This window comes from Oryx dammah, unplaced genomic scaffold (genome assembly GCF_014754425.2).
Source record: "Oryx dammah isolate SB20612 unplaced genomic scaffold, SCBI_Odam_1.1 HiC_scaffold_16, whole genome shotgun sequence".
Classification (NCBI taxonomy): Eukaryota; Metazoa; Chordata; class Mammalia; order Artiodactyla; family Bovidae; genus Oryx; species Oryx dammah.
Genome location: NW_024070200.1, coordinates 42,051,623 through 42,073,849, shown reverse-complemented (window position 1 = coordinate 42,073,849; position 22,227 = coordinate 42,051,623). Strand labels below are relative to the sequence as shown.

The window sequence follows — 22,227 nt, the reverse complement described above, 5'->3', positions numbered from 1 at the left end:
GGATTTCTTTCTCTCTCTCTCTCTTTTTTAAAATATTGTTTTATTTGGCTGCTCCAATTCTTAGTTGGTGCACACAGGGTCTTATAGTTATGGCATGTGGGGATCTAGTTCCCTGACCAGGGATCGAACCCAGGCCCCCTGCATTAAGAGCACAGAGTCTTAGCTACTGGACCACCAGAGCAGTCTCTGCTATTGGATTTCTCAATGTTCTGCACTAGGATGTGGGGGCCCTGGCTCTTGGCCACCGGCCATGCTCCTCTTTCTCCTTCTACCCCTTGCACTGCCCAGTACCACAAGAGGTCTTACCTGCAAGCACGTGGACACCTACAATTCTCTAATCTAGGAAGTAACCACCCTGGCATCTCTCCAGCCTCAGACTCTACACAGAGTGGTATTATTTGCTCTTGATTAGATAGATCCAGGGGAGAGAGATTATGGGGTTGGGGACACAAAGGTCTCTGGATGCAGTCTGACCCCTCCCATCTCATTTGTTTCTCAGTTTCTCTCTAGCTAAGTATTAGCAGATCACCAAAGAGGCCTGAAGAAGTCTTTATCCACCTGAGAGCTGGCGCTCTTCATGGCACTGGATGAGATTGGGTACTGGCACATGCTAGTGACTCTATAAATATTGTGGAAAGAATGGTTGCATAAATGAACATAATGAGGCCACCCTTGACGTCGAGCTTCTATTGAGATAGCCTGAGCTTGCATTGTTGTTGTTTTTTTTTTTTGGCCAATCCATGGGTTTACATTGGACATTGCTTTTGGCATTCCCACTGGTTGGGGTCTGGAATCACTGGACACTCCTTCTGCGAATAGGGCGGCAGCAGATGAGACCAGACCTGGGGCAGGTCCTCCCTTTGGGGCCGCCTTCCTAAGAGGACTCAGGATGCTTTGATCCACATGGGAACAGCCTTCATTTTGTGGAAGACCCTGCTTCTCTTTATGAATTCAAATTACTGGTTAGGGCAAGTCATCACTCGCACAGAGTGACTCAGGAGGCACTGAGGTCGGAGCAGCCGTCTCAGTCTCTGGCATGTGCTGTTGGGTGGAGAGAGGGTGGTCAGGGCCCTCTGGGAGCAGACGGGTCCCTTCATTTAGCTGCCTGCGAGCCTGCTCAGCCTGTGGCTTTGAGGCCCAGGCCTCCTTGGCAAGTGGGAAACCCAATCCTTTGGCCGCCTGCCCCTTCCTGCCACAGAAGAGCAGCTTGTGGAGACTGAGAGCAGCCCCTGGGAGGGATGGTTGGGGCTCCAGGACTCCCACAGAGCCAGCCGCATCCCCAGTGTGGGGGGAGAATGGGGAGGGAGCCTAGGTGGTCCACGTGCAGGAAGTGGGAGGGGCGGCCCACAGGTACAATTTGGGGCACTTGCCGCTTCCAAAACTTCACGTGATTTCTGGTCGCTGTTTCTGTTGTCAAAGACATCTGGAGCTATTTGCCTGGAAGCTGGTCTTTTGAGTTTCATTAGTTCTGACAGGACAGCATTTGATTAGGGAAAAGGGGGTTGGTGGAAAGAAAAGCGAGAGAAGAAGGGGTATTGTGAAGTAGCAGTAAACAAACCATCTACCTTTCCTACTCTGTGTTCTTTCTTTTTTTTTTTTTTTAAGATTTTTTAAAAATGTGGACCATTTTTAAAAAGTCTTTATTGAATTCATTACAACATTGCTTCTGTTTTATGTTTTGTTTTGTTTTGTTGGCCATGGGCCAGGTAGGGTCATAGCTCACCAGTCAGTTCAGTCACTCAATCGTGTCCAACTCTGCGACACCATGGACTGCAGCAAGCCAGGCTTCCCTGTCCATCACCAACTCCTGGAGCTTGCTCAGACTCATGTCCTTTGAGTCAGTGATGCCATCCAACCACCTCATCCTCTGTCATCCCCTTCTTCTCCCCAACCAGGGATCAAACCTAACCAGGGATCAAACCCACATGCCCTGCCTTGGAAGGCAAAGTCTTAACTACTGGACCACCAGGGAAGCCCTCCTACTCTGTTTTCACTGTGGCTCTTCATATATACATTTCAAACCACCTAAAGCTTCTCCTTATTCTTTGTATCCAGCCCCCTGGTTACTGGGATTCCCAGATGGCTCAGTGGTAAAGATGTTAGGCCTTAAGTCTGCCACTTTATCACAGTAAGTCACTTTACTGTCCCCCTTCACATACAAACCTTCAACTTGGGAACTTTCAAAGATGCAAACGTACATGTTCATGTCCCATTGCACAAGTTAGTTCATGCGTCTGGTGTACACTGTCACGTGTGTGCATCCTCTACAAGTGGTTGTGCTTGTGTGCAATTTTACTGTACAGTACTGTGGGGATGGCATCACCAACTCAATGGACATGAGTTTGAGTAAACTCTGGGAGTTGGTGATGGACAGGGAAGCCTGGCGTGCTGCAGTCCATGGGGTCGCAAAGAGTCGGACACGACTGAGCAACTGACTGACTGACTATATAGAGAACAGTAGTGCAGGATCTTTATTTCAAGCCCAGGATGTCTGGAAGCAAGAGGGTAATAGAATTTAATCCAACAAGTTACCAGAACCTGTGTCATCAACATCAGACGTGAAGGACATCTCAGCTTGCCCTCTTCCTCCTACTGCTGACGACCCTTCAGCTCTACCATCTCCCACCTCTTCTCCCTCCTCCAGTCAGTAACTCTTCTTGCCTGTTCACTCGATGCCAGGCCCTGTGTGCCTGCTGTTGTACTGTATTCCTGTACTTCTCAAGGTACTATACTGTAAGATTTTAAATGGTTTATTTTTTGTTTTGTTTTTGAGTGTATTATTTGGGTGAAAAGTATGATAAACCTATTACAGTACAGTACTATGTAGCCGACTGTGTTAGTTGGGTACCTAGGCTAACTTTGCTGAACTCATGAGCAAATTGTACCTATGAACACGCTTTCAGAATGGAACTCATTTGTATGTAAAGGACTTACTGTATTCGTTTTCTGTTTGTTCACTCTATTTCTTGTTCCTTCGTTGCTTTTCTTTTGCCCTCCTGTGGATTACTTGCACATTTTTCAGGGTTCCATTTTGATTTATTTATAAAATTCTTCAGTATATCTCTATAATTTTCACTGTGGTTGCTATATTATCTAATTGTATATGTATTGGATATTACCATATTGGTACAAACATTTTCCTATTTTGAGTGAAGTGTAGAAAACTGACTTCATTTATACCCCTTTACTCTCCCTTGTCTTAAATATTTCCTCTACATCCATTGAATACCTCATCAGGTGACATTATAACTTTTGCTTCAACCATAAAATATGGTTAAAGAGACTCATGAAGAGAAAAACTAATCTATTATGTTTACTCCTTGGCTTCCCTGGTGGCTCAAACAGTAAAGAATCTGCCTGCAATGCAGGAGACCAGGTTCGATCCCAGGGTTGGAAAGATCCCCTGGAGAAGGGAATGGCAACCCACTCCAATATTCTTGCTTGGAGAATTCCATGGACAGAGGAGCCTGGTGAGCTCCTGCATGAGTCCATGGGATCACAAAGAGTTGAACACGACTGAGCAACTAACCCTTTTACCCTTCTGCTGTTCTTTCCTTTCTGAAGTTTTCAGCTGTTTTATTATTTTCTTTTTATTTGGATAGCTTCTCTGAACCATTCTTTAAGGGTACATCTTCTAGCCACACATTCTTTTAGTTTTTCCTACCTCTGAGAATATCTTTATTTTCCCTTCGTTTCTGAAGGGTCTTTCATCTCAATGAATATGGGATGTTTAGTTGGCATGAATTTTTCTGTTCTTAAAAAATATTGTTTCCTTTCCTGTTACTTTCCATGTTTTCAGATGTGAAACCTGTCTTTTGACTTGGTCTTTTTGGGGGGAGGAAGTAGTGTATCATTTCTCTCTCTCTTTTTTTAAAGAACTTCTTTCTTTGTCTTCAGGTTTGTAGAAGTTTAATTATGAGGTATCTAATTTTTCTGAGTTTCTTATATTCAGTTCTCTAACCTCCATTTGTTTCTTAAAAAAATTCTAGTTCTTGGTTGATGTCTCTGTTTTTCATTGCTATCAAGAGAATTTGTCAATGATGGTTGAAGTATTTTTACAATGACTGCTTTATAATCTTCATCAAGTAATTCTAACATTTGATTCATCTTGGTACTGGCATTGTTGATTGTCTTTTCTTATTCAAATCATGTCTTTCCTGGTTCTTGATGTTAGAAATTACTTTTGATTGTATCTTGGACATTTTCATGATTATGTTGGGAGGGGGTCTCTTGATCTGGTTAAATCTGCTGTTTTAGCATATAGTTCTGTACTGCTCTTGTGGGCTTTTGTAGTAATGACATTTTAGTTTTCAGAGCCCTTGCAATGCTATTCTGGTCTGCTTCATTTTTCTGGCACAGCTAGATTTCTCCTTTACTCCCTGCAGCTCTGCCTCTCTGGCCTGCCTGGTGTCACTGCTGACCATCTGCCACTGAGGGTGAGGATGTGCAGAAGCTGCTGGGCCTGGGTCTCTTTGGCCACCAATGAAACACGCAGCTGATCCTGCCCCAGTAGATAGGTTGACTCCTGCTTGTGCCCAGTAATAGAGTGGGGGCTGGGTTGGCCTGGGGCTTGGCTGCTGCCACTGCTGCAGGTAGATCGGACCACCTGCCAGTGATGCCAGAGCTGTAGGACCGGGACTGGGACACCTGCCACAGCAGGCAGGTCACACCTCCTGTTAGTTCCCTGGTTGTAGGGCAGGGGCTGGGGATTTTGCTAGGTGCTGGTATTGATGTTTCCCATTTCCTGGTCTTTTGAAAGACCAGAGAGAGCACTGTTGTTTGTTTCCTTGTTTCTTGTCTGCCTGCTGGCCGTGCTGGGTTGCAGGTCTCCAGCACTTGGTCTGGGTGTATAGTTGTTCAGTCACTCAGTCATGTCTGCCTCTTTGTAACCCCAGGAACTGCAGCCCGCCAGGCTCCTCTGTCCATGGGTTTCTCTAGGCAAGAATACTGGAATATTCTTCTCCACTGGGTATGTAGCACTTAATGAGATAGCACAAAGAATTCATGTTATTATCGTTCAGTAAGTGCTGGGGTCTCTTGCCAGTTAGCTTCTTCTTGCTGGCATTCAGAATCTTTTTATTATCTGTTGAATAGTTTTCAGGGTATTTTGTTGTATTTCTAAGGGAGGAGGAAAGTGAGTTGACCCTATTGTGTCTCAGAACTGGAAATCTCAGTTCTACTTAAAAAAAATTTTTTTTATTGGAGTATAGTTGCTTTACGATGTTGTGTTAGTTTCCTGCTATACAGCAAAGTGAATCAGTTATGTATATACATATATTTATTCTCTTTTGGATTCCTTCCCATTTAGGTCACCACAGTGCCTTGAGTAGAGTAGCTCAGTGCTAAAGAATCTGCCTACAATGCAGGAGATGAGGCAGGAGTCATGGGTTCGATCCTTGGGTTGGGAAGATCCCCTGGATAAGGAAATGGCAACCCACTCCTGTATTCTTGCCTGGGAAATCCTATGGATAGAGGAGCCTGGCAGGCCCCAGTCCATGGGGTTGCAAAGAGTTGGACATGACTGAGTGACTAACACTTTCACTTTCACTTTTTCACTTTATTTCATTAGTGTTTTGAGGTTTGCAACATACAAGTCCTATACATATTTTGTTGCATTTATACCTAAAGTATTTATTTTTGAGTGATTGCAATGGGTATGCATTTTAATTTTGGTGTCCACATGTTCATTGCTAGTAGATAGAAGTGCTATTGATTTTTGTATGTTTATTTTGTATCCTGTGAAGTGCTGAACTCATTATATTCCTAGGAATTATTTTTATAGAAGACTAGGGATTTTCAGCATAGACAATCATGTTGTCTACAAATGAGGATTTTTTTTTCCTCTTTTCTGATCTTTATGTTTTATATTTCCTCTTATTGGCTAATTGCTCTACTTTCTGAACAACGCAAAAGTCACTGAACATTTTCATTCCAAAAGCACTCTTTCCTGGCTTATATTGTTTTCAGGTGATTTGCTCTATTTTAATTTATAAAACCACAGGTATTATAATTATTTCAAAGTCATGTTTTTGTTTAAATTTACCCAAATATTTACTCTTTCCTATAATCACCATTCTTTGTACTATAGACTTTCAATCTGGGATCACTTTTCTTCCCCCTAAAACATTTTTTTGGGGGATTTTCTTTAGTGAAAATATGCTGGTGGCAAATTTCCTCAGATTTTCTATATGAGAAGACTTTTACTTTACTCATTCTTTAAAGGTATTTTAGCTGGTGTACAATTTTATGTTGATGGTTATTTTCTCTTGACACAGTGAATTAATTATTTCACTGTCATTGGACATAGATAATTGCAGTTTAAATGTGATTTTTAAGTTTAATTGTTGCTTGCTCAAAGATTGTCTTTTCTCTGCAGAGAAACCTTTAGTATATTTTGATGTTCAGTAGTTTCACTAGGAACTACTAAGTGTGCATTTCTCTTTGTTCATCTTATTTGAGATTCATTGAGTGTCATTGATCTGTGGGTTGATATCTTTCATCAGGACTGGAAATTTCAGACATTATCACATGCAATGTGTCTCTTCCAGTGATTTCTAGTCCCTCTTTCTGGAACTTGGATTAGATGTTATGCTTTCTCACTCTGTCTTAATATTTCTTAATCTCTTTTTCATATTTTCACCTCTTTTTGTTGCCATCTGGGTAGTATTTTTTCTGATCCATATTTCATTTCTTTGATCTTCCCATCAGTGTCATCCAACCTACTGTTTAAACTTTTTACTTATTTTTTAATATAATTAATTTTATTTTTAACTATCTTAGTTCTTTTTCAGATCTGCTCAGAAATTTTCATAGTTTCTCTCTCCTTAAAATTTTCAGGCACTTCTTTTCTTTCTTCAAAATATTAAATGTATTTATTTTTAATTTTGCATCTGATCTGTCCACCATTTGAAGTCTTTGCAGGTCTGATTTTGACGTGTACTGCTACTTTGGGTCTCTCTCATGGTGCCTCGTTCCAATGTGTGTTTTACATTAGACAAAAATTTATTTTTACTTTTTTCTCTGAAATCTCATAAGACCTGTCACTTTTTCTGCCGGACTCTCAGTGACTTAAGTCAAAGCTGGTTCCTTTCCCTAGAGAAGATTCGAATTTGCTTCCACCAGGTGGTTGGGACACTACTAACCTGGAACCATTTTAAACTAAATTCTCATCTAGAGGTTTTTAAAGACATCCATGTGGTATGAATTAGGGTTGCCAACTCTTGTGAGGGCCATCTGGTAATTATTATTCCCCAGCAAATCGGAAAGGCTTTCCCCTCTTCCATTTAGGGCCATTTCCAGACTGACAATTTTCATGCAGTTCCTGAGAGTGGGATGGATTTACTTCCAGTTCACATTTAAAATGAGGTTAAAATCCTTTGGGGTTCCCTCTATGTAAGAGGAGAATCCTATTAAACTTCTCATCTTGAGAAGGAACTAGGGCTTCCTGTCTGCTCCCAATACCCGTAAAGCTATAGAAGATGAAGTTTACATTCAGTCAGTTCATAAAATGATTCAGGGCAACAGCCAGCTTCGGGGATCTGCTTACTTCTCGGGAAAGTTTTGGTGCAGCATTTATTTACTTTTTAGCCTTTGAGAATTTCTTACTCATTTGCTATTTCATTGATACCTTTACATTTCCATCCAACACTTTTATTTGTTGTAAGCAGAGGGATCAAAGTAACAAATCCATCTACTTCCAGAAACAGAAACTTCCTGTTATAACACCTTTTTATTTACCTTTATTAAAAAAGTTTTTTACAATATTGTGTTGGTTTCTGCCATACAACAACATGTATCAGCCATAATTATACATATATTCCCTCCCTATTGAGCCTCCTTTCCCTTCCCCCATACCATCCTGTTCCTCTAAGTCATCACAGTATGCCAGACTGGGTTCCCTGTGTTATACAGCAACTTCTCACCAGCTAGCCATTTACACACAATAGTTTATTTATGTTAATGCTACTTTCTCCACTCATCCCACTCTCTCCCTCCCCAACTGTTTCCACAAATCCATTCTGTACATCCATGTCTCCATTTGAAAGCAACCTAGATGTCCATTGACAGATGAATGGATAAAGAAGATGTGGTACATATATGCAATGGAATATTAGTAAGTAAGTAAGTGTTAGTTACCCAGTCGTGCCTGACTCTTTGCGACCCCATAGATTGCAGCCCACCAGGCTCTTCTGTCCATGAGAGTCTCCAGGCAATGGAATATTACTCAGCCATAAAAAAGAATGAATTTGAATCAGTTCTGGGGAGGTGGATGAACCTATAGCCTGTCATACAGAATGAAGTAAGTACACAAATGTTCAGTTGAAATGTTCACTTGAAAGAGAAAAATAGGTATCTTATGTTAACTCATATATGGAATCTAGAAAAATGGTACTGATGAACTGCTGTAACATCTTCAATCGCTTCCCCATCATGGAACATTTCCCTTCATGTTTTCTATTACAAATAATGTAGTGATAAAGATCTTTGTACACACACCTTTGTGTAAAGGAAACAATAGAATTGAAAAATATTTGGGAGATAGATTGACACTCTTGTAACTAATTGGTTTCTCAGGGTTCTTGCTGGTCAATGAACCAGGTACTTTGCATATATTATTTCATCTTTCCAAAAATCCCATTGTGATGTAGTATGATAAAAGTTCCATCCATCCATTTTCTATTAGACAATTAGAAATACAGACTCTGTTTTTGGAGAAAAATAGCCACTTTTTAGAAAAGTGGTATTCCCTGGAGTTGTTTTAAGATTTAGGGTTGCTCTCCCAAAATTAGTAAGAACAATATTTTTTTAACCACACAATATAATTTGATGATGTGTTTGGAAAAACAAACATGTAAGAATAGTTGAGAAGAAGAGTAATGAAGGGATGGTCTTAGCAGGATGACTTTGTAGACATATATGCACTACTGGGTATAAAATAGATAACTAATGAGAACATACTGTATAGCATGTATGCAATGCCCTGTGGTGACATAGAGGGGATATATGTATATGTATGGCTGATTGTCTTTACTGTACAGCAGAAATTAACACAATATTGTAAATCAACTATATTCCAATTGAAAAAAAAAAAGGTAGACAACCATCTCTCTCTACATTTAAGCCTTCCTTGACTCTTACTGGGAAAGAAAGCCCATTATTATCTGAGGGGCAGCTATTTTGCACAGAAACATCACTACAGAGATTGTGACATCTATATTGATTCTTGAAGAATGAAGAATAGTCAAGATGGGTAATGGCATAGATAGGACAGGACACAAGAGGGTCCACTGATAGGAAGTATAACTGGGTGCAATGGAGGCTTGAGTCAGTTTGGATAGCATTGGAGAAGGAGGGACCTACAATGATATGCCAAGGAGTTTGAATTTGATCTTGAATCATCATAGGTTTAATCAGGAAGTTGTATGAGTATCATCTGCATTTTTGTAAAATCATGTCAGCTGAGTGCAGAAGCATCAAAGTGCAGACTGGGGACAGGGAACCTGTGAATCAATGAATGAATAGGTGAATAGTCCATTTTAAGTGGTTTTGGTAAGATATAATTCACACACTATATGGTTCGCTTACTTACGTTATACTATTAAGTGGTTTTTGCTTCCCAGGTCATGCAGTGGGAAAGAATCTGCCTGCCAGTGCAGGAGATGGAGGAGACTCACGTTCAATCCCTGGGATGGGAAGAGCCCCTGGAGAAGGAAATAGCAACCCACTTCAGTATTCTTGCATGGGAAATCCCACGGACAGAAAAGTCTGATGGGTTACAGTCTGGGGTTGCAAAGAGTCAGACAGGACTGAGCACACACATGGTGGTGGTGTCAAGTGGGTTTTAGTGTATTTTCAGAGTGGTGTAATCTTCACCCTATCTGATTTCATTATTTATCAGACTGTATCTGGTCTTAGTTGCAGCACTAATGGATCTTTGTTGCAGCACCAGGGCTCTTCATTGCATCATGTGGAATCTTTGGTTAAAGCGAGAGGACTCTAGTTGTGGTGTGCGGGCTTAGTTGTTCGGTGGTGTGTGGGATCTTAGTTCCCTGATCAGGGATTGAGCCATGTCCCTTGCATTGCAAGGCAAATTCTTAACCACTGGACTACCAGGGAGGTCCCACCACTACCTGATTTTAGAATGTTTTCATCACCCCTAAAAACACCCATTAGCAGTCATTCCTCATTCCCACCTCCCCACCACACTACTGATCCATCCATAACCCTCTGCTAATCTATTTTCTGTCTATATAGATTTGCCTATTTTGGGCATTTACTATACGTGGAATCATATAATATGTGATCTTTTGTTACTGACTTTTTGCACTAAATGTTTTCAGGAATCTATGCTTGCAGAATATATTAGTACCCCATTCCTTTTTATTGCCAAGTAATATTCCATTGCATAGATATACCATATTTTATTCACCTTCTCATTTGCTTATGAGTGCTCAGGTTTTTTCTACTTTGAGGCTATACTTGTAGGTCTGTGATTTTTTTTTTTAGTTAATTGTTGTATATGGTATGAGGAAGAGGTTCAACTTCAATCATTTACATGTGGCTATCCAGCTGTACCAGGCCATGTGTTAAAAATATTCATAAGAATATTTTCCTAGACCTCATAGGCCATTGTAATAGAAAATATTTCTAAAAGAAATACTATGAACTAGAATGTAAGCAGCAAGAATGGGGAAATTTGAGAAGGTGGAATTATAAGGACTTGGTGGCTGTGGTCATGGAGGGAGGACTTTTGGAGGACTCCTCGGTTCATGGTTTCCACCCTTCCTCTCCATATCAGGATGCATGTGGCCTCAGCATCCCACATGACAACATGACCACCCCAGAACCAATCTGCTGGGGACAGTTATTTATCTTTATGGTTTAAAGTTCAAGTCTACTGCTGGGTGATCAACCCAACCACAGGAGACAAGCCTTGACCAGGAGGGCAGTGAATTCTATTTTGTGGCTCCTTTACACTAGAACAGCTATAGCATCTCAGTTCAAAAAGAAAATGGGAAGGCTTGTATTTAAGGGAGTACAGTCAACAAACTCCAGAAGCATCAAGCTCTGTCAGCAATGTTGGGGGTCTGTAGGCAAAATGAACCCTTCTTAGACAGTAATAGAGCCTTCTAACTTTTGGGGAGGAGTTTAGATTCCAGAATAATGTTGCTTATAGTACAAAGTGCTGCAGAATTCTGCATTTTCATTCTAGGTTTATTCCTTGGCTACATGTGGATTGTGGTTTTTTTGTTTTTTTGGGTTTTCTTCCCCATTTCTTGAGGTTGACTGTTCAGTCCTAGCAAGTTACATGACTGGTTCCTACTTGAAGAGAGCTCCATGGTGAGTCTACGCCTTTTCCCACTCAGGCACCAAGGGGACAGATACCTGTAGAGATTACCACCCAGGTAATGATGGGGCACGCCACCCACAGAACTGTGGCTCTGGGTCGCAGCCTCTGATGAGAACAAGGAGCAACGTGTCTGGAAATGACTTTGCCAGCCTATGACCTCAGTGACAAACCCTCGGCCTCAAGAGCAGCCCCACCTTGGGAGCAAAAACAGAAGAGTTTTGTTCTGTGGGCTGACAGGGGAGCTGTAGTATGCAAGCCTTCACAGGGGCTCCTACAGAGATTCCTTTGATGAGACACCACTCCACCCAGGACATCCTTGCTGGAAACTAGCCAGGCTGCCCCCAAGAACCAAGGGAAGATATTTTCTCCTCGTGAGTGACCTTCTGCAATGTGATCACTTCAGAGAGGACAATAGCCACTTGAGTCTTTAAACATAATCATCCGTTATATTAAAAAGTATAGAGCTGAAAGTGATTATAAAAGCTGTTAAGTTCACCCCTTCAGCCTACAAAAGAGGACACTGAGACCAAACAATTAACTGACCAGCCCAGGGTCATAAGAGGCTTAATGCTGTTCATCTCATGACCCCTTTTTCTGCTCTAGGCCCACTGTGATTTTCTGGTGAGGGAAACATTATGCTCAGGGTTTTATGAATTAAAAAGAGTGAATATATACCTTGAGATGGTCCCAGAGTCTGGGTGAACACTAGATCCTTGTCAATGTCCAGGAGATAGAAGATCCATAGAACTTGTGCCCTCCTATGTGCGTGCTAAGTTGCTTTAGTCATGTCCATCTCCATGCAACTCCATGGACTAGCCTGCCAGGCTACTCTGTCCATGAGATTCTCCAGGCAAGAATACTGGAGTGGGCTATCATGCTTTCCTTCCCATTGAACTTGTGCATTGCCTCTATTTTGGAGCTTTTAGGGGCCATATAGATGTTTTGTTTGTTAAGATTCAGCACTGAATATTCATTGGAAGGACTGATACTGAAGTTGAAGCTCCAGTACTCTGGCCGTCTGATGCAGAGTTGACTCATTGGAAAAGACTTTGATGCTGGGAAAGATTGAAGGCAGGAGGAGAAGAGGATGACAGAGGATGAGATGGTTGGATGGCATCACTGACTCAATGGACATTAACTGGAGCAAACTCCAGGAGATAGTGAAGGACACCGAAGCCTGGTGTGCTGCAGTACATGGAGTCGCAAAGAGTTGGACACGACCTTAGAGACTGAACAAGACAAGGTTTTTTTGATGTCGACCATTGTTTTAAATTTTACTTGTATTTGTTTTGTATAATTGAATTACAGTGTTGTGTTAATTATTGCTATTCAGCAAAATGATTCAGTTATATAGATAGACAGATACACATTCTTTTTCATAATCTTTTCCATTAAAGTTCATAACAGGATATTGAATATAGTGCCCTGTGCTATATAGTAGGATTTTTTGTCTATCCATCCTATATATACTAATTTGCATCTGCTAATCTCAAACTCCCAACCCAACCCTCTCCTGTGCCTACAGCCCACCCCCTTGGCAACCACCGGTCTATTCTTTATGTCCCTGATTCTGTTTCTGTTTCATAACTGGGTTCATTTGTGTCACATTGGAAGTTTGGTGTGGACCATTTTTACAGTGTTCATTAAATTTGTTACCACATTGTTTCTGTTTTATTTTTTTGTTATTTGGCCATGAGGCATGTGGAATCTGAGCTCCCCCACCAGGGATCAAACCTGCACCCCCTGCATTGGAAGGTGAAGTCTTAACCAGTGGACCACCAGGGAAGTCCTACTATGTAGCTTCTTACATACACGTCTGATAGAAAATTGCTATGTGGATCTCATCTTCTGTTTACAGTAGTACATTTCCGTTCTTCCCTGTAGCAGTCATCCAGAGAGCAGATTCATAGCAGAGGGTGTCAAAGTGAAGCACCTCAGTCTTCATGACTGTCCAAGAGCTTGACAGCAGCCTGGTTAGAGGCAACTTATCAAAGCCTCTAGGTGTTCAGCTGATGGCTTCATGGCAGAGGCCACATGTCTCATGTCTGAGACAGCTTTGGCCACAGGACATGGTGTTGTGAAGTAGAAGGACTGGCTCAGAAAGCCTTGGCCCACAGGAGAGGCTCCACGGCTTGTCTGTGCACAGTGAGACTACTGCTCCTGAAGCCAGGACAGTTGATCTGACTGGCTCTATTTCTTTAAAGGTCCAAAGTCTTGTAAGATTCCCTCTTCTGGTTGGGCTCCCCAGTGGCACTAGTGGTAAAGAACCTGCCAGACAAGGCAGGAGACGCAAGAAACATGGGTTCATTCCCTGGGTCAGGCCCCTGATGGAGGGCATGGCACCCACTCTAGTATTTTGCCTGGAGAATCCCACAGACAAAGGAGCCTGGGGGGTTTCAGTCCATGGGGTCGCAGAGAGTTGGACACAATTGAAGCAACTTAGCACACACTTCTGGATGTGACATCGGCCATTTCCAGGTAATCTGGACCCCCCCTCCAAAAAAAAGCTCCATTCCTATGATTTTTCTGCTATCAATTGGCTTTTTATGTCAAGCAGTTTCTAAATCATGTTTTGAACATGGGGCTCTGTCAAGAGGATTAAAATAAAGAAATTTAACAATAAATATACTTTTTGGAAAACTTATTTATTTATTTGGCTGCACCGGGTCTTAGTTGCCGCATGCTGGATGTTTAGTTGTGGCATGAGAACTCTTAGTTGAGGCATGTGGGATCTAGTTCCCTGACCAGGGATTGAACCCAGGACCCCTGCACTGGAAGTGCAGAGTCTATCGTCTGAGCCACTGAGGAAGACCAATAATCTCTTTAAATATATGTAAGTCCCCTCTCATATAATCTCTCTCCTTTAACACATTTCCTGGGCTATCCTTGTTAGAGAAGATAATTTTGTTCAGGTTAATATAGTGCCATCTACTGCTGAAAAAAGGAAAATGAATGTCTAGGAAGATGAGTTCTCTGGTTTTGAACATTGATGTGTACATGTAAAAAGGAATTGATATGTGGAATTTCTTGCAGGATCCCCTTGTGTCAGAACTAGACACAGTTTTAATAAGAAAAAAAGGTTGTGAGTAGACTTCTAGCTCCAAATGGTTACATGAGTACACTTTATTAACTCTCCCACCTCTTAGAAATTTCTATCAAAAAAGAAAAAAAGTACCAATAGGGAGAAATGCATGTCAGAACAGGAAGCCATGGAAAGGGGCCAACCATATTCTGGAAGCCATGAGAACTTTCTGCATGACACAGTGCAGGTGAGGTTGGCTTGAAGGAAGGGGTCATTAGCCTGCCGTTGACCACACAGGTAGGACAGGCCTGGGGAATGAGGGTGACAGAGGCCAGCTGACCTGCCTCCTCCAGCGCCTGGGGCTGGAGGGGAAGATGGGTTACGTGGAGCATAGGGAGAAGCAGCAGTAGGTTCTCCTTGCTCTCTGGGAAGTGCACCAGGTGCTGAAAGCCGGCAGGCACTTGGCACATGAAATGAATCAACACCGCCAAGCCTGGCTTTGAACAAGACAGACCTGTCAGAAAAGGGTGGCAGATACCCTTAGCAAACCTCTGCACTAGAACGTTAAATCCCAGGTAGCATTCGAGCCAGCTGGATTTCTAGATAGACTAACCAATACTCCCAAATCCTATACTCAGCAAATCACTCAAATGTGATGACCACAGAAAGACATTCTCAGACATGCAAATATTCAGAGAGCTTTCCATCTGCACAGTTTTTCAGAGAACAGACACATACTCTCTGTCTTTCTCTTCTAAAGATTATGGTCGTGACTAATAAAGCCAACATAACTCAAGAATTAAGTCACAATCATTGTGGCTAATAAAGTTATGCAATAGGAAAACAATATAAAAATAGTTCTGGGAAGAGAAGTAAAATAATTAATACCATTATGCTCATCATCAACCTCTAGTCTTCTGTTCCCCTGTCCTCTGTTTCTAAAATACCGGGGTGAGGAGAGGGGGGTGAGTGTAAGTTGTTTCAAGTTCTCATCTTATCTGAGAAAAGGTCATTTATTTTCTCTTTTATCACTGGCCTGATAGAGAGATGAGTTCAAGTGTGTGGTTTAGTAAGTACTGCTTCTAGATTCAGTACAGAGTTTCCAAATTATTAGTATAAAAAAGAAGCAAATAAAATTTGATCAATATGGCAAAGTAGAAAAACAATAACAGAATAATAACCAAATTTAACTCAAGAATATTGATTTTCCAAGTCCTAAATTAAATCTTCACAGGCAGAAATCAGCAGTATAAGAAAAATGTGATACACTCAAAAATGTGAGGATCGTTCGATATTGAGAAATCTCTTTATATAACATTATTTTAGTGACTGTTTCTAAGTGCCTATGATGAGCCAGAACAATGGAACTTACTTGGTCATCTTCCCTAAATCATACCTCCCGGCCTCTCATTCGTGTCAGCCTTTAGTTCTTTTCTTCACAGCATGTGTTATTTTGTTATTATCTCTCAACTTTTTGTTTGTTTGCTGTTGTTCTTTCATCACTAAAATGCCTTTTCTCCAAAATCGGTGTCCTCCTTTGTCTTGTTCACAGCTATAGTCCTACTGCCTAACAGAGAAACTGACATGTAATAGCTGACATAACCATGCAACACTTAATTATTTATTTCTGGCTGTGTCTAGAAGCGACTTAGCAGCAGCAGCAGCAGTCTTAGTTTCAGCTTGGAGGATCTTTCATTGAGGCACACAGACTTCTCTCTCTGTGTGAGGCCTGACTCCAGAGTCCCCGGACTCAGTAGTTGCAGCACATGGGTTTAGTTGTCTTGCAGGATGTGGGATCATAGTTCCCCGACTAGGGATCAAACCAGCATGCCCTGAATTGAAAGGTAGATTCTCAGCCACTGGACCACCAGGAATGTCTCCATCATTCAACATTTATTGCGTTAGTTCAAAATTTATGCAATTTCTGTTCATTATTATAATTTTTATTCTTCATAATATAAAGATACTCATTTCATATTCTTTACTAAATGAATTATTATATCTATGAGTTAGTAAATGACAAAATGAATTACTATATCAATGAGTTAATGGATGGTAGTAATTCTAAATTCCTGCCTTCATAGAGCCTGTAATATAGAGGAAGAAACGGACCATCTGACAAGTATTTCCATGGTCAGTGTTGAGATCTCAATTTTTTTTTCTATTCTAACTTTCTGAATAAAAACTGGAAATTGTTTTGCAGGAAACTTCTACAACTTCCTCTCGAGAAAAGTCTGGAAAACTGGACCCACAAAGTAATAACTTCCTGTTTCCCAAAGCCTGTCATCAAAGAACACGCAGCAACTCAACCAGTAAGTATCATTGAACCATCCTCAGGAGCAAGGCTTAGATTTTATAGAATGCAGTAAGTCTCCTACATATTAACTTTAAGGTGTGAACTTTCAAAGATGCAAACATGTATTTGCAAGTCCAGTCCTGGAAGTTAGTTCACATGTCTGCCATACCTTGTCACGTGCGTGCATCCTCTACAAATGGTTGTGCTTGTGTGTCCTTTAGTGTACAGGACTATATAGAGGACAGTAATATCTTTATTTCAAGCCCCAGATGTCTGGAAGCAAGTGTAAAAGCAGTGGTGATGTAGCTGGCCTACTGTGCTTTTCAAGGCACTGCACTATATGATTTAACGTGTTTTCTTTATTTTTGGTGTTTGTTTTTTATGTACATATTATTCGTGTGAAAAGTGTTATAAGCCTATTACAGTACATTACTATTAATATATAGTCAATTGTGTTAGTTGGGTACCTAGGCCAACTTTGTTGGACTTATGAACAAATTGGACTTATGAATGCACTCTCAGAACAGAACTCGTTTGTATGTAGTCAGCTTACTGCACTGGGAATACCAGTGACGTGGGCGATTTGGGGGAGGGCGGGTCTCTGTTCGTCCCGCCAGACTGCCCCGAGATGGTGTCCGCAGCTTCTCTGGAGCACCCTCCATTGCACTGGCATGCCCTGGCCAGCTGGAGCACCTCTGCTCTTGGCGATAGAGCTCTCTGTGGGTTGGCCAACTCCTCTTCTAGGTGGATCTCAAGGGCCAAGTTGGGAAGAGCCGACACAGGATAGAAGACAAGGGCTTTACTCCTGCTCTGTTATCTGACAGGCTCCTTGGTCTTAGGAAGTCCGTGGTCTCTCCCAGAGTTTCTGTCACCTCACCTGTTGCAGAATGGAAGTTGAGACTGAAAGACGTCATGATTCTTGGTTGTTGCAAATAGGATAACACTAATTCAAAAGTCAGGAAAATGTGAAGAATGCAGAAAAACATGAAGAAGTTAAAACCATGCCAGATCTGAATATTAGAGACCATCTGCATCTCCTACTTGGCAGGCAGATTCTTTACCACTGAGCCACCAGTGGTAAAGCTTCCAGCTTCCAGCTTATGCCAGCTCCGGAGTACCTCACTGGGCTTTGCTGTTTTCTTAAGCCCCATCTACTGTTTGTAAATAGCCCCTTCATTCAATTTCTCAAAATCCTACCTCAGTGTGCTTTTTCCTTCTGTCAAACCTTCACTGGTCCATGTACCTATAAACTCAGTGGAAAGAATACTTTTCTGCACAGGTGCAGTTCAACACCCCTTCATTGTATACTTCTCTTCTTTGGAGTGCTCCTGTTCTTCTACTCAGATGATCATCATTTGGTCAGTTATTTCTAAAAAGTGTCTTGGTTAAATTAATATTTGGCTGCCATATACGCTGAACGTACTTTTTTCAGTTTATTCTTTCTCTTTTAATTTTTTAACATGAAGATGTTCTCATCTGATCTAATCAAATCATCAAATTTTTCCTGTCTAATCCTAAAAGTTTCTTCCACATGTAGAGAGCTATTATTTCTCATGTACACTTATCTAATTATTACACTATGACACCTTTAAATTGCCTCCAGTTTATCAAGATTTGCAAGGTAATTATAGATATATGCTTACACGTGTTTCTTGGATCATATTTGATTACAGATTTAGGAGAGAACCACAGAAGTTATATAATATGAAGATTATTTTGTGTAGAACCATATTGATTAAATTATTTATACATAGTATTTTATTCTAGTTTTTAATGATTTGCCTTCCCCCTAAATTTACTCTTTGTGCTTTATTTTTGATGTTTGATACGAAACAAGAATCTAGATAAATTTTTTTTTTCCTAAGTGGCTGGTTCCAGCATCAGTCATTGGTAGTCTTTGCCCATCCTTTTATTTCATTCTTTTTTCTTACTTTGTTTATCTCTTGCAAATGATATGCACTTAGATTTTGAAAGCAAATCTGACAGTCTTTCTAAGAGAAACTTAAGCCATTGACTTTGGTATTATAATTAATATTTGCTTTTACTCATATTCTTTTTAGGGCTTCCCAGGTGGTGCTAGTGGTAAAAAATCTGCCTGCCAATGCAAGAGGCATAAGAGTTCAATCCCTGGGTTGGGAAGATCCTCTGGAGGAGGGCATGACAACTCACTCCAGTGTTCTTGCCTGGGAAATCCCATGGACAGAGAAGCCTGGCAGACTATGGTCCATGGGGTTTCGAAGAGTCTATTTTTATGGTCACTTGTCATTTGTTTTCTGTGTTTCGTTTTTGCAGTGATTTGGAAGGTTTATTTAGTTTTTTATCACCACTTCTTCACTGATTAAGTTTAATTAATTAGGTTTAATCAATTATTAATAATAATACTTGAAACTGTATTTTTCCAAATTGTCAGCCTTATGGGAGATGGGGTTATTTATCTCTAGACCCATTCCCATTTATTTCCCCATTTCATAATTGCATGTAAACTTAAATAAAAACTCATGTTATTATTGTTGTTCAGTCATTCAGTCATGTCTGACTCTTTGCAACTCCCTGGACTGCAGCACACCAGGCTTCTCTGTCCTTCACTATCTCCTGGAGTTTGCTCAAGCTTTTGTCCATTGAGTTGGTGATGCCATCCAACGATTTCATCCTCTGTCGCCATCTTCTCCTCCTGCCTTCAATCTTTCCCAGAATCAGGGTCTTTTCCAATGAGTCAGTTCTTCGCATCAAGTGGCCAAAGTTTTGGAGCTTCAACATCAGCCCTTCTAATGAATATTCCGTATTGATTCCCTTTAGGATTGACTGGTTTGATCTCCTTCTGTCCAAGGAACTCTCAAGAGTGTTCTCCAGCACCACAATTCGAAAGCATATAACCATCAAAATACATAGTTTCCCTGTCAAAAATTGTTTTGGCTTTTGCATTTGGATTTTATAACCCCATTTTCAGTGAACTTGGTGCTACATGCTAACTGGTTTCAACTCCCTCCCACCCCAGCCAAGGTGATAATTTTGATGTATTTCCTTGATGTTGGAACATATCCAATAATTTTCAGGAGGGGCAGGAGAGGGCTCAGACCACCAGTTAGTGCTTTGGAGAGACTGTTCTGTCCTGACTCCAGGCCTGTGTCCTTGCTGATCCAAACTCACAGTGGAAATAAGAACCTCAGAAAGCCTGAGTTAACTTTTTTTATTTTTTTCTGCCTAGCTCAGTGAAGACAGAAGTGGAGCTGGCATGGCCTGTCTTGCTCCCATGGTGCCAGCCTGTGGCTCTAGGTGCTTCTGTCCTATAGGCTGATCCAAGTTGGCCACGTGTTTGCTTGTCCATATTCCCTGAACCCAAGCCATGCACTGTTGCCCTTCTTCATACAGTAGTCCCCTTGCCCTGCTGAGGGCAGGAGAACAGGAGACTGGGATCCATTTCCTCATGATAAAGTAAGGATTGGACTTTTGAGTTTCCCCAAAGGACCACTGAAGGGCTGGACATACTGCCAGGGGAGCCTGATAAACACACAGTCTCCCCCAGACCCCATCTGTGCAGGCGTGGATTCAGCAGGTCAGGGTAGGGCATTGAAATCTGAGCCACTTATGATAAAACATTCAATGAACATGTTGCCTGGGCTTCCTTGGTGGCTCACTGGTTAACAATCCACCTGCCAATGCAGGAGATGTGGGTTCGATCCCTGGTCTGGGAAGATCCCACATACCTGGGAGCAACTAAGCCTATGCACCACAGCTGCTGAGCCTGTGCTCTAGAGCCCGGGAGCCGCAACTACTGAGCCCATGCAGCCTACAGCCTGTGCTCCGCAACAAGAGAAGCCACCGCAATGAGAAGCCCGTGCACCGCGACCAGAGAGAAGCCGCTGCTTGCTGCAGCTAGAGAAAAGCCTGCACAGCCACAAAGACCCAGCACGGCCATAAATAAATAAATAAACAAAATCATATATTTTTAAAAAAACATGATGCCCAGGCAGATTTAGGATCATCTGTAGCTCCACTTCCCAGCTCAGCCCCATGATTCTTTGTCCCCTCTTTCTGGAGCGTGGTTTTCTGAACCTCTCGGTTTCCTTTCTCTCCTGGCCCCTCTAGGGGCAGTTGGTCCCTGTGAGTTGGGGAGAACCACCTCCTAGTGTGGAGAGATGCTGGGAACAGCTGCCCTCACAGGGGAATGTTTCCCCAGCCACTCGGATTGCCAGTGAACCACGACACCTCCTTTCTCCCCCAGCCTTCGTCTCTTTCCTCCTCCTCCCTTAGGGATCTCACATCTCCATGAAAGCCCATTGTGTCCCATTTTCTCAGCCCACTCTGGGTAGTGGCTTCCTTTCTCCAGCCTACAAAGCAACTTAAGTCTTTCCTACCCCAAGAATAACTGCAAACCAAAGCTCTGTGCCAACCTGCCTTCTTCCCTCTGAACCACCACCAATCTCACATCTTTCTCTTGGGGAATTTCCCACCAAAGCCACTTGTGTGGAGGATACTGGGAAAGCCCCGCCCTTCTCTGGGAGCCTGACGTCCAGTACGGTGGCCAGTGTCCACATCCTTCTCACTTGTAATGTGGCTTATCCAAATGGAGATGCTCAGAAGGGTAAAAGATGTGCCCATTTAAACGACTAAGCACAAAACTAAAGAAAAGATGCAAAACACCTCATTAATAACTTTGCATATTATTTATATGTTGAAATGACAGAGTTTAGGTATACTGAACTAAATAAAATATATTATTAGGGACTTCCCTGGAAATGTATTGGTTAAGACTCTGCAGTTCCACTGCAGGAGACATGAGTTTGATCCCTGGTCAGGGAACTAGCATCCCTCAAGCTGTGAAGCATGACAAAAAAAAAAAAAATTATTAACATTAAACTCTTTCTTTTACTTTTAAAAATGTGGCTACTAGAAAATTTCAGATTACATATATGACTTGCACTGTATTTCAGTTGGGAAGCACTGGTCTTAGACAGCGAGGAGCCGTGGCAGATAATCTCTGAAGGTTTTTCCAGCTGGAAGCAGTGGGTAGATTTCCTAGTTGGGTAAAATGAAGTCTGAGTTTCCCCCTAAAGGAAGAGAAGATGATTGCCATGCATATTCTTAGATCCCCAAGGACTCACGAGTTGACTCTTTGCCTGCCTGTGTTAGGGGTCTGTGGCCTTCCCTGGTCCCGCAGTGGTAAAGAATCCGCCTGCCAATGCAGGAGACCCTGGTTTGATCCCTGGGTTGGGAAGATCCCCTGGAGGAGGGCATGGCAACCCACTGCAGTATTCTTGTCTGGAGAATCCCATGGACAGAGGAGCCTGGTGGACTACAGTCCGTGGGGTCGCAAAGAGTCAGACATGACTGAGCACACACTCGCATTAGGGGTGTTTATGTGCCTGCGTGCAAATGTGTGTGTAAGAGGCAGATCACCCAGGCTTCTGCCCCATCTCTCCTCTGGCCCTGCCTCTATGGGGCATCATTTCTGCTTTCCTCCTCTCTCTTGAAATTCCCTCCTCCTCACCCCCGGCAGCCGGGACTGGAGCTGACAGATCATTGTGGTTTCCTGAGGACGCAGCATCCTACTTGACACGT

The 22,227-nt window shown here is 42.0% G+C and overlaps 1 protein-coding gene across 3 annotated transcripts in view; it reads left to right on the top strand.

Annotated features, from left to right (window-relative positions):
- The window catches only part of IL16 (interleukin 16), a 113,868-nt gene that overhangs the window by 40,753 nt on the left and 50,888 nt on the right, over positions 1–22,227 (top strand). For all 3 annotated transcript variants that reach the window (XM_040257392.1, XM_040257393.1, XM_040257394.1), the window contains exon 3: positions 16,576–16,684. In XM_040257392.1, coding sequence (XP_040113326.1) covers positions 16,576–16,684 — 109 coding nt within the window. The remainder of the gene's footprint in view (positions 1–16,575; positions 16,685–22,227) is intronic.